The 12,398-nt window shown below is 44.6% G+C and overlaps 1 protein-coding gene across 1 annotated transcript in view; it reads right to left on the bottom strand.

Annotated features, from left to right (window-relative positions):
- Window positions 1-268: 268 nt before the first annotated feature.
- The window catches only part of LOC121553473 (calcium-activated potassium channel subunit beta-4), an 85,269-nt gene continuing 73,139 nt past the window's right edge, over window positions 269-12,398 (bottom strand). The window contains exon 3 of the mRNA XM_041866603.2: window positions 269-2,323. Within this exon, the coding sequence (XP_041722537.1) occupies window positions 2,035-2,323 (289 nt within the window). The 3' untranslated portion in view covers window positions 269-2,034. The remainder of the gene's footprint in view (window positions 2,324-12,398) is intronic.

Genomic DNA, 12,398 nt, shown 5'->3' with positions numbered 1-12,398 from the left:
AGCTGTAACCAGGTGAGACTCCATCATAACACAAACATCTGCCATTCAGCTGTAACCAGGTAAAATCATTAGTAACTCTGTAAATCTGGTAACTTTTTTTTTTTGGGGGGGGGACACATTTTAGTCATTTAGCAGACGCTCTTATCCAGAGCGACTTGCAGTTAGTGAATGCATACATTTTTCATTACATATAATGGTTTTCTGAAAGACTACAGTGCAGTTTAAAAGTTCATGTTATGGTTGAAATGATTTCATGAAAGAAGAAGAATATCTCTTATTGTTTTATTAAAGATCTATATCAGGCACTACTAATCATCATTATGCAGCAGAGGTTTATGGATTGGCTTTTTAAAAAAAACGTTCTCTTTCCAACACAAAACATGTAGTTTAGTACAACTGTTACAGATCAAATTCTAAGAGGCCTGAGAAACGCCTAGAGCCGCCGCTTCCTGCAATCACATTTTCAGCATATGGCTTTACGTATGAAATATCATTCATCTTTTAGCAAAGGACAACAATGTCTTAGCTACTTTATTTTTGTATAAAATACACAAGTGAAACTACATCCGATAATACAATTCAGAGAGCAAACCTTTTCTTTGGAGCAAGATTTTCAGTCAGATCTGAATATATATATTTTTTTATCTAATCGATGGAAAACTGCATCCAGATTTTTTTTCATGCTTTCCCTCTGTGGATGCACTAACTGTTCAAAAACAATCTGAGAGCTTGCGGTAACACATACGGACAACAAACTATTCAAAACGGTGCAAAAATCTGCTACTGTGGTAAGAAAACCATTCAATTTGCATCGTGAAAAACTAAAACCACTAACTGACAGAAGGTAAAACGGGAGACAGACTGCAGAGTTAATTGCTACAGTAAAGGCATCTGCACATCTATCCAACCACAGACAACTAACAATCCCAACTTTTTGTCCCCAACCCAGACCAACTGTCCGTGGCAGATTCGACATGTTGTACCGGGACAAACTAGGTGCAAATATGTCCTGCGGCAGCCAACTGAAAATACCCAACAGCCATATTCAGTCCATGGCGGTTGGGTTGGCTGTAGTTGGACAGATGCCTTAAAGAAGCATTGTTAGAAACAGGTTAAGCAAAAAAGCAGGAGGTACAGAGAGTAGAGGGGGAACCGGATTAAAACAAACCGCAATGGGCCTTTAGAAGTAATATACGCATTGTTGCGATTTGTTTCAATCCAGGCTGAGGTGCTCAAGAACAGTAGCAGTGAGATAGGCTTTTAAACACTTCCTAATACCACCCAGAGAAGAAGACATTTCATCATGCTGGGGGTGACCAGACCAAGGTCTGCTTCTGGCTCTGTAGTCCCAGGGAGTAGAAGGACTCCCACCCAGAATTCCTTTCACCACATTCTCTCTAAACAAAGCACTGACATTTTGTGTAACTGGTGTCGAAGATTCCTTTTAGGTGGTCCTGGCCGGGATGCCCTCGCAATCCCTTTCATACGACCAGGGGCTTGTAATGAAGAGTCTAGTTAAAGAGCGTTCAAAGGTCACAGACATTTCCTGTGTGTAAGTCAGTGAACTGTGACAGTTTGAGACTGAGGTCAGCTATAGTGAAGTAAACGCAACAGCAGTACAATCAGCACAGACACAGAGGCTCAACACGTAACACAGACCTGTCCAAAACATGACCAGTGACAGAAAGCAGCATTGTCCTTTTTTGATTTTTGCTTATTCATAAGACATAACCAACACATTGTAATACACATAGCATTAGAAAATGTCTCCACCAGTTGAGAGTTGAACTGGCACAATGGCTCTTACACAAGTAGATAAACACACAAAGCCAAGACAGACAAGCATTTCTGGTGCATGAGCCTCGAGTTCAGTCAAGTCTAGCGGAATAAGAGTGTTCAGAACAGTCATCGTTGGAAGTTCAAACATTCCACGCTTCTATGAGGTCCTCATCACACAACAGCCACCACTGAGACCACAGTCATCAACAATCAATCAATCCCTCCATCCATCCATCCATCCATCCATCCATCCATCTAGTGTTCCTGTTCCCGGTCTCTGCGTCGGACAGGGACAGCGAACATCGGCAGGGTCCGGGAGGAGGCGGTGTTGGTGTTGGGCGGCGTCTTGCCCTGCTCGGAGTTGTCTGCCGGCTCGTACGAGCACTTCCTCTTCTGGATGGCCTCGGCGCGCACGGCCAGGCTACGGGCACACACGGTGAGAAGGACGATGAGGGTGCCCACCAGCAGACTCACCATGGGCCACAGGACACAGTGGAGGAGGACGCTGGCGTCGTGGGAGCGCCGCCACAGTACGTCGTCAGGCCTGCAGGGGGCGATAGAGGGCAGGGTAAAACAGTAAGAAGTTAAGGCGGCAAGAAAGTGGTGCTTACAGAATGCAAAGTAATGTCTGTCTATCAGGAACTTCAGTGTTGACAGAAAAGAGACTAAATGGAGCACACATCTCAAAGTATTGGCACAATCAAAGCCTATCAACATTAGATGGGAAAGTTTGTCTGATGATCTCTGAGAATCCTGAGTGCATTCTGGAGGCCATCCAGGGACAAAGTACATCACGTTTTACTTAATTGCAGAGAAGTCAGGATCCACAAGAAGGATTTCTGTCCACAGGAGTGATTTAACACTAGGTCTTTGAAGGAGGGTGAGGGGTGGAGGAGGGAAGAGACATCAGGAGCACATGGCAGACAGCTACAGTTGGCAGCAACGCAGGATGGGATGGAGAAAGGCAGAGAAACGGAGGGATGGAGGGAGGACGATGACATCACAATGATGTCTTGGTAGAAAAAAATTGCACACAGACAGATAGAAACTAAAAGGCAAGGGCAGGGTTGAAGGGGTTTGGAGGTGAGGAGGAGCGGTAGGAGGGGGAACTGAGGGCAGGGTTGAAGGGGTTTGGAGGTGAGGAGGAGTGGTAGGAGGGGGAATTGAGGTCACAGCTTTGAACAAACTGAAACCTCTGGACGTAGCCAGGGAACAGGGGATGATACAGAACAGAGGAAGAGAAACAGAACAGAGAGAAACATGAACGCTACGTCGTGTGTGTGTGAAAGAGTAATAACATTATCCCTCATTTACGTTTGAGTCATTTAGTAGATGGTCTTATCCAGAGCAACTTACAGTTAAGTGCCTTGCTCAAGGGCACATCGACAGACTTTTCACCTAGTTGACTTGAGGATTTGAACCAGCAACCTTTCGGTCACTGGCCCACCACTCTTAACCACTAGGTGGGGAGGAGGGGGAATGAGGGCAAAACGTTGAACAAACTGGACAGGGAATGCTAGAGAACAGATGAGGAGAAGTAGAACAGAGAGAAAAATATTAACACCACAACACGATGAGTCATAAGGGGAATGAGGGGATGTTTCTAACGGTAACTGACAGGTGTTGATGATACCTATGAATGAGGGGATGTTTCTAAATGTAGTTGGCAGGTGTCTAATCAGAGCAGCTGGTTACAAGCGTAATTACAGACTGATTGCGTCAAGAGAGATGTTTATCAGAGAGAAAACAGATGCCTAAGGTGAGGTGGATACAGATATACAGCTATATGATTTTCTTGTTGTTTTGTGGGGTGAGTGATTCATACCCTTTATGTTCCAGTTAACAAAGTGTGAAAAAGTAACAATTATCCCAAATAGCAAAAAAAGAACACGAGCAGGTGCTGGATATCGAATGTTCAATAAAAGGTGTGGACTCTCTTTTCCCCTCTCTCAATAACATTATCCCCTCTGCATTTTTTTTATTTTTATTGCATTAAAACTTTACTTACGAATAGCTTGCATGCAAACTAAGAATGGAAGTGGGTATTGAGTTAAAATATGTGCATATTTTAAGATGAAATATAAATCAAAATGGTCTGCATCAGGCTGTTTGGGGGAAAAGCAGTGGTCTGGAAGGGGCCCACTTATGCCAAACACTGCGGCAGCCATACAGCAGTACACAGCACTATACAGTAGCACACAGCTGCAGCATCAGACAAAGCTCAGTATCAGCCCACTGAACACTGGACTAGAGGAACGCAGGACACAGTCAACACTAATCCATTTTGTATTATGTGTTTATTATGGATCCCCATTAGGCAGCACCTACTCTTCCTGGGGTCCGGCAAAATTAAGGCAATTAAAAAAAAAAAACATTACAATACATTCATAACAGATTTCACAGCACACTAAGTGTGTGCCCTCAGGCCCCTACTCCACTACCACATATCTACAACACAAAATCAATTTGTACGTGTGTGTATAGTGTGTATGTTACCATGTGTGTGTATGCATGTGTCTGCTCTTCCAAAAGGTGTATTTTGATCTGTTTTTTTACAAATCTGATTCTACTGCTTGCATCAGTTACCTGATGTGGAATAGAGTTGTTGTCATGGCTCTATGTAGTACTGCTGCGCCTCCCATAGTCTGTTCTGGACTTGGGGACTATGAAGAGACCACTGGTGGCATGTCTTGTGGGGTATGCATGGGTGTCCGAGCTGTGTACTAGTCGTTTAAACAGACAGCTCGGTGCTTTCAACATGTCAATACCTCTCACAAATACAAGTAGTGATGAAGTCAATCTCTCCTCCACTTTGAGCCAGGAGAGATGGACATGCATATTATTAATGTTTGCTCTCTGTGTCCATCCAAGGACCAGCCGTGCTGCCATGTTCTGAGACAATTGCAATTTTCCTAAGTCCCTCTTTGTGGCACCTTTACCACAGGACTGAACAGTAGCCCAGGTGTGACAAAACTCAAAACTAGAGCCTGTAGGACCTGCCTTGTTGATAGTGCTGTTAAGAAGGTAGTGCAACGCTTTATTATGGACAGACTTCTCCCCATCTTAGCTACCGTTGTATCAATATGTTTTGACCATGACAGTTTACAATCCAGGGTTACAACAAGCAGTTTAGTCACCTCAACGTGCTCAATGTCCACATTATTTCTTACAAGACTTAGACTTAGTTTAGTGAATGACTTGACCCAAATACAATGCTTTTCGTTTTTGAAATATTTAGGACTAATTTATTCCTTGCCACCCATTCTGAAACTAACTCCAGCTCTTTGTTAAGTGTTGCAGTCATTTCAGTTGCTGTAGTAGCTGACGTGTATAGTGAAGAGTCTTCCACATACATAGACACACCGGCTGCATGTCGTTAGTAAAGATTGAAAAAAGTAAGGGGCCTAGACAGCTGCCCTGGGGAATTCCTGATTCTACCTGGATTATTTCACCTCTTCCACACTCACTTTACGGAATTCAAAATTACAATGCTCGTCTTTCATAATGTGATGAGGTGGTGTTGAAGGAGTCAGGCGCAGGAGGGTAAATCACAGAATAACAGGCTTTAATCCGCAAAATACAGGTTTACGCAGAAATGCGTCAAACACACTCCAGGGCACAAAACAGGCACACTGAAAAATACAAGGCACACAGGAAATACTCACGTCGATACAAAATACACGAGCTCCACCGAGCTTCACTTACCTCCACAATAAACAATCACCCACACAGACAAGGAAGCAGAGGGAACACTTATACAATGACTAATGAGGGAATAAGGACCAGGTGTGTGTGATTGAAGACAAGACAAATGGGGTGATGATAAATGGATCGGCAGTAGCTAGTAAGCCGGTGACGCCGAATGCCGAAACCTGCCCGAACAAGGAGGGGAGGCAGCCTCGGCGGAAGTCGTGACACATAATTTGGTCAGATATACTTGGATCTGTAGTGTCAGCGTTTGTTGCTGGCATGTCATGCCTAAGTTTGCTAATCTTGCCAATGAAAAAATTATTAAAGTAGTTGGCGAAATATCAGTTGGTTTTGTGATGAATGAGCCATCTGATTCAATGAATGATGGAGCTGAGTTTGCCATTTTTCCCTAAATGTCATTTAAGGTGCTCCAAAGCTTTTTACTATCATTCTTTATGTCATTTATCTTTGTTTCATAGTGTTGTTTCTTCTTCTTTTTATTCAGTTTAGTCACATGATTTTTCAATTTGCAGTACATTTGCCAATCGGTTGTGTAGACTTATTTGCCATTCCTTTTGACTCATCCCTCTCAACCATACAATTTTTCAATTCCTCATCAATCCACGGGGATTTAACAGTTTTTACAGTCATTTTCTTAATGGATGCATGCTTATTAGTAACTGGGATGAGCAATTTCATAAATGTGTCAAGTGCAGCATCTGTTTGCTCCTCATTACCCACCACGGACCAACAAATATTATTTACATCAACAACATAGGAATCACTACAAAACGTATTGTATGACCTCTTATACACTATATTGGGCCCAGCCTTTGGAACTTTGGTTTTCCTAGATATGGCTAATATATTGTGATCACTACATCTGATGGATCTGGATACTGCTTTCAAACAAATCTCTGCAGCATTAGTAAAGATGTGAGCAATACATGTGAATGTTTTTATTCCTGTGCTGTGTGTAACTACCCTGGTAGATTGACTGATAACCTGAACCAGGTTGCAGGCACTGGTTACAGTTTGAAGCTTTTCCTTGAATGGGCAGCTTGATGAAAGCCAGTCAATATTTAAATCACCCAGAAAATATACCTCTCTATTGATATCACATACATTATCAAGCATTTCACACGTTATCCAGATACTTACTGTTAGCACTTGGTGGTCTATAGCAGCTTCCCACAAGAATGGGCTTTAGGTGAGGCAGATGAACCTGTAGCTATATTACTTCAACAGTATTTAACATGAGATCCTCTCTAATCTTTACAGGAATGTGGTTCTGAATATAAACAGCAACACCTCCACCACTGGCATTTCTGTATTTTTGTAAATGTTATAACCTTGTATTGCTACCATTGTATCATCAAAGGCATTATCTAAGTGAGTTTCAGAGATAGTCAAAATATGAATGTCATCTGTTACTAGCAAGTTATTAATTTCATGAACCTTGTTTCTTAAGTTACATATGTTAACGTGGGCTATTTTGAGCACGTTTCTGGGATGCTTGCTTGTTTTCATTGCTTTACTGGGAAGCTTAGCAGAAGTAGATATTCTCATGTTATTAATGTTAGTGCAGGGTGAGCTGCACACAGTGTACTTCCTACTAAGACACACCGCCTCAGTGCTAACAGCATAAATCTGATTCATAGGCATGTGATTGCTGCATACAATAGCTTTAGGATCAGCAGAGACATTCAGGGCAAGAGACATTCAGGGCAGTTAGATGGAAATAAATCAGGTTAATTACACTGTGTCTACCAATGCCCCTGGTATAATGTACATTCGCTAAAGCATTATGATGACTCAGCGACACAATGGTAGGAACTAACTGAGCCGGGGCGTTGGTCATTGATAAGTCATTGTCTCAATGCAGCCTTATAATGCTGTATAAACTTGTTTTGTTTCCAACAGGTATCGAAATTGTCAACAAAAGTTACACCCATTGAGCTGCAATAATCACGTAGCCAGTTGTGAAGAGAAGGAATCGTTCAATGATTCAGAGAGGACACAGGGCCAGATATGATGGGTCTTTTATTAGTGTCTAGCCATGAGCCAATCAGCTCTTTAAAATCCAGTTTCAACTGTTCAATAGCTGCCCTTCATAATGTCATTAAAACCCACATGGACTACGATTGAATCGATGTCCATGTCCTGACGTAGTACATTCGGGAGCAGCTTAGCTCCGGGATAGAACATAGTTTTTGCACCAGAAACAGTCACATTTCTTACCATGGAGCTGCCCAAAATCAAGGCTGAGAAGAATGAGGAAATCCGCCCACTCCCACGCTTCACAGGATTCTGAGAACCCTTTAAGGACGGGCGAGAGGCAGGATAACTTGAGCCCGTAGCTCCGGGCTCCTGGTGCAGGCCTCCGACAGATGGAGAAGCCCCGCTCGATCCAGAGCAGGGACGGAAGGTTGCCGACGTCGACTTTGAAATCGTAGGGGAAGGAGTAGGAGTAGGCACAGAGGTCACAGACACAGGCACCCCCAGTGACGAAGGTGCAGGAAGATCAGGCTCCAGGGCGGCAAAGCTATTAGTTGTTTGTATCCACTCCGGGCCTCTCGTTGAGAGTGTAGACTGCTTTGCGGGAGGCCGCTGTCTTCGGCTTCCAATGCTCGTGACATGCGACAATCGTTGATTGCCATGCTCATCTTGCTGTGCTCTTTTGACTCCACTATCAGATTGGGGAGGAGAGGCAGGAGATGGCTCACCTGGTCGAATTAACTCCGGGCAACACCGGCCAGTCGGATAATGACAAACGACAAGGCGGAGATGGATCCAACAAGCGCGAACGCCGTCCAGCCACCGGCGTAGAAAAGGTAAACATTCCACTCTGCGTTTTCCCCAGTTTCTTACGTAGGCTGGCGACCTGCGTGATCAAGGAAGCCACCTCAAGCCTACAGCGCTGGAACCGTTCATTTAGTTCTCTAGACAAAGAGGGCTCATCTGGGACTAACTTCATTAGCTTGATGGCTAGCAGCTTAGCTAGGTTAGCGGCTCTGTCAAGCAGGCTTCAACCTGTCTGTTAAGCGGGATTCCAGGACAAGAAATAGCGGTCCTAGCTGTTAAAAGCTAACCACGTTGTGGAATCCATGCAAAAACAAGTTTGGTATTTATATTTAACGAAGATTGGTTATGTTTTAGTCAAAAATAACAAACCGAGTGCATACAGTGTTCAGCTGTGCACTCTGATGACGTACCTCGTCATCAGAGTTATGTTATGAACATTCGTTACACATACGTTATTTCAGTCAATCTAAGAGTTTACTGGTGATGAAAAAACATTCGCATTGCTACAAGATAAATCTGCAATACAACGAACTGCCCAGATTAACAAAAGGATGAAGCCCAACTCAAGAGTGTCCTAGATAAGAGGCCCCAGGTATACCCACATGGCATGAAACGCTACGTGTTGATTCCTTTTGTCACACTTGCGCCGCAGATCCAAGGGGTCTCCAACGGGCCACTGAAGGGACGATTGCCTATGGATAAGTGTTGATAAGTGGTGTTCTCAGGCTCCTACCCTAGAGTAGATGAATATGTCATATCCTGCCCCAAAGGAAATGGGTCCACAGCAGGCGACAGACTCTCTATCACCACACAGCTGATGACCAGGTGCATCTTGTGACTTCACTGCCTGTCTGCTATTGTCTGTGCCATATTTGGTTGGTGAACGTAAGTTATGTTAAAATATTTCACATGAAAATGGCTATCGTTAGATGAAAAAGAACAGGGAGGGTTTTTTGAAAGGCGGCCAAATAACATTTCTACACCTTGTCATCCGGTTCTCACTACTTCACCCTAAAATAGACTGCAGTCTGAGCCCGTCCTGACAAACAATCCATCTTCCAGTTTGCCCGGACGGGTCTCAAATCTCTAGAATCTCTTTTGAGGAAAAAAAAAGTGTTGGTGTTATACTTCAGCAAACACATGATCTAGAGACGGCTCTAAGAGGGCTGCTGAGTGCTCAGGGAGCGTGTGTGATGGGGTGTGAGATGTATTGTGGATTGACAAAGTACTGTAGACACTTGGTGTGGTGGTTTAGAGAGAGCACCAGGATTTGGGGTTATCTCCGTTTGAATTGAACTTAACTTCCTGAATCGACAAATCCTCATCTATTAAACTCTGTATGAAAAATGTCTTGAGAGAGGGTTATTCTAATCAGAATGAGTGCAGCTGAGGGCAGGCTCTGTCACCTCTCAGATGATGGAATTCTAACATTGTTGTGTTCTGCTTTATTAAAGTGTCTTTGATGCATGGTCTCGTCAGTGGCTCACCTTTCAGAAGACATCATTCTTCTATTGTTGCATTTGGGAAGGAAGTGAGTGTGTACTGTTGATGTATTGTCTCATTCTTCTCAGTATGAGTGCATGGGGTCTCTCGCCTCTCAAAACAATGGAATTCCACCATTTGTTGTATTGATATGTATGTACCTTTAACGTGTGGTCCTCATCAGAATGAGTGCAGGCGGACAGGTTCTCATCTTCCACCTCAGAAGACAGAATTCTGTTGTATTCTGTTATTGAGATGTTTACTGTACCCCTCTAGGGCTAGATTCAATCAGTTCTGCCTTAACCTGCAACAACCGACAACTGCATAGCAGTTTCATTGTTTTTATTTAGGGTAATGTCGGAGGTGTAACTGCGTTGGGAGCTGTCAAATCAGCGAAGGGCGTTATAGCCTACCGATCGCGGGCTTTGCCATTGGATGTGCCGAGTCGCATTAGTTGAAATCCCAGGCAGCCTCGTTACAAACTGGAACACTGGAATGTGTGTGGTTATCTCCACCTCCATTAGGATGATACACATCCGGATTATTTAGTTGAATGATTTTCTACTTGACTGTCATTATTTCTAGAAGGCCCACATTTTCTCCTTCTGAACTTATCGAGTGGGACGGGTGTAGATTTTGTGACGAAATCAAATCAAATCAAATCGAATTGTATTTGCCACATGCGCCGAATACAACAGGTGTAGACATTACAGTGAAATGCTTACTTACAAGCCCTTAACCAACAATGCATTTATTTTTTAATAAAAAAAAGTAAAATAAAACAACAACAAAAAAGTGTTGAGAAAAAAAGAGCAGAAGTAAAATGTAATAATAGTAGTGAGGCTATATACATATTATATACAGGGGGGGTACCGGTGCAGAGTCAATGTGTTAGTCTATGTAATAACAGTAGGGAGGCTATATACAGGGGGTACCGGTGCAGAGTCAATGTGCGGGGGCACCGGCTAGTTGAGGTAGTTGAGGTAATATGTACATGTGGGTAGAGTTAAAGTGACTATGCATAAATAATTAACAGAGTAGCAGCAGTGTAAAAAGATGGGGTGGGGGTGGGGGGGGGCAGTGCAAATAGTTCGGGTAGCCATGATTAGCTGTTCAGGAGTCTTATGGCTTGGGGGTAAGAAGCTGTTGAGAAGTCTTTTGGACCTAGACTTGGCACTCCGGTAACGCTTGCCGTGCGGTAGCAGAGAGAACAGTCTATAACTAGGGTGGCTGGAATCTTTTTGACAATTTTGAGGGCCTTCCTCTGACACCGCCTGGTATAGAGGTCCTGGATGGCAGGAAGCTTGGCCCCAGTGATGTACTGGGCCGTACGCACTACCCTCTGTAGTGCCTTGCGGTCGGAGGCCGAGCAGTTGCCATACCAGGCGGTGATGCAACCATTCAGGATGCTCTCGATGGTGCAGCTGTATACTTTTTTGAGGATCTGAGGACCCATGCCAAATCTTTTCAGTCTCCTGAGGGGGAATAGGCTTTGTCGTGCCCTCTTCACGACTGTCTTGGTGTGTTTGGACCATGATAGTTCGTCGGTGATGTGGACACCAAGGAACTTGAAGCTCTCAACCTGTTCCACTACAGCCCTGTCGATGAGAATGGGTGCGTGCTCAGTCCTTTTTTTTATTCCTGTAGTCCACAATCATCTCCTTTGTCTTGGTCACGTTGAGGGAGAGGTTGTTATCCTGGCACCACACGGCCAGGTCTCTGACCTCCTCCCTATAGGCTGTCTCATCGTTGTCGGTGATCAGGCTTACCACTGTTGTGTCGTCGGCAAACTTAATGATGGTGTTGGAATCGTGCCTGGCCTTGCAGTCATGGGTGAACAGGGAGTACAGGAGGGGACTGAGCACGCACCCCTGAGGGGCCCACGTGTTGAGGATCAGTGTGGCAGATGTGTTGTTACCTACCCTTACCACCTGGGGGGCGGCCTGTCAGGAAGTCCAGGATCCAATTGCAGAGGGAGGTGTTTAGTCCCAGGATCCTTAGCTTAGTGATGAGCTTTGAGGGCACTATGGTGTTGAATGCTGAGCTGTAGTCAATGAATAGCATTCTCACGTAGGTGTTCCTCTTGTCCAGGTGGGAAAGGGCAGTGTGGAGTGCAATAGAGATTGCATCATCTGTGGATCTGTTGGGGCGGTATGCAAATTGGAGTGGGTCTAGGGTTTCTGGGATAATGGTGTTGATGTGAGCCATGACCAGCCTTTCAAAGCACTTCATGGCTACAGACGTCAGTGCTACGGGTCGGTAGTCATTTAGGCAGGTTATCTTAGTGTCTAATGACACTATTTGACATCGCCAAAATCGCTATAGCTGGTTAATGCTTGAGCTGATTGAATTTAGGCCTTAATATATTTTCTCATCAGTGTGAGTAGTAGCAGGGAGGGTGTAGGGGAGGGGCTAGTGGTAGGGGAGGGGCTAGTGGTAGGGGAGGGGCTAGTGGTAGGGGAGGGGCTAGTGGTAGGGGAGGGTCTAGTGGTAGGGGAGGGGCTAGTGGTAGGGGAGGGTCTGGTTTGTAGGGCAGGGGCTAGTGGTAGTGGAGGGGCTAGTGGTGGTGGAGGGGCTAGTGGTAGGGCAGGGGCTAGTGGTAGTGGAGGGGCTAGCGGTAGGGTTTAGGGTTAGGGGAGGGT

The sequence above is a fragment of the Coregonus clupeaformis genome, chromosome 4, assembly GCF_020615455.1.
Source record: "Coregonus clupeaformis isolate EN_2021a chromosome 4, ASM2061545v1, whole genome shotgun sequence".
NCBI lineage: Eukaryota > Metazoa > Chordata > Actinopteri > Salmoniformes > Salmonidae > Coregonus > Coregonus clupeaformis.
This window is presented reverse-complemented; position numbering and strand designations above follow the sequence as displayed.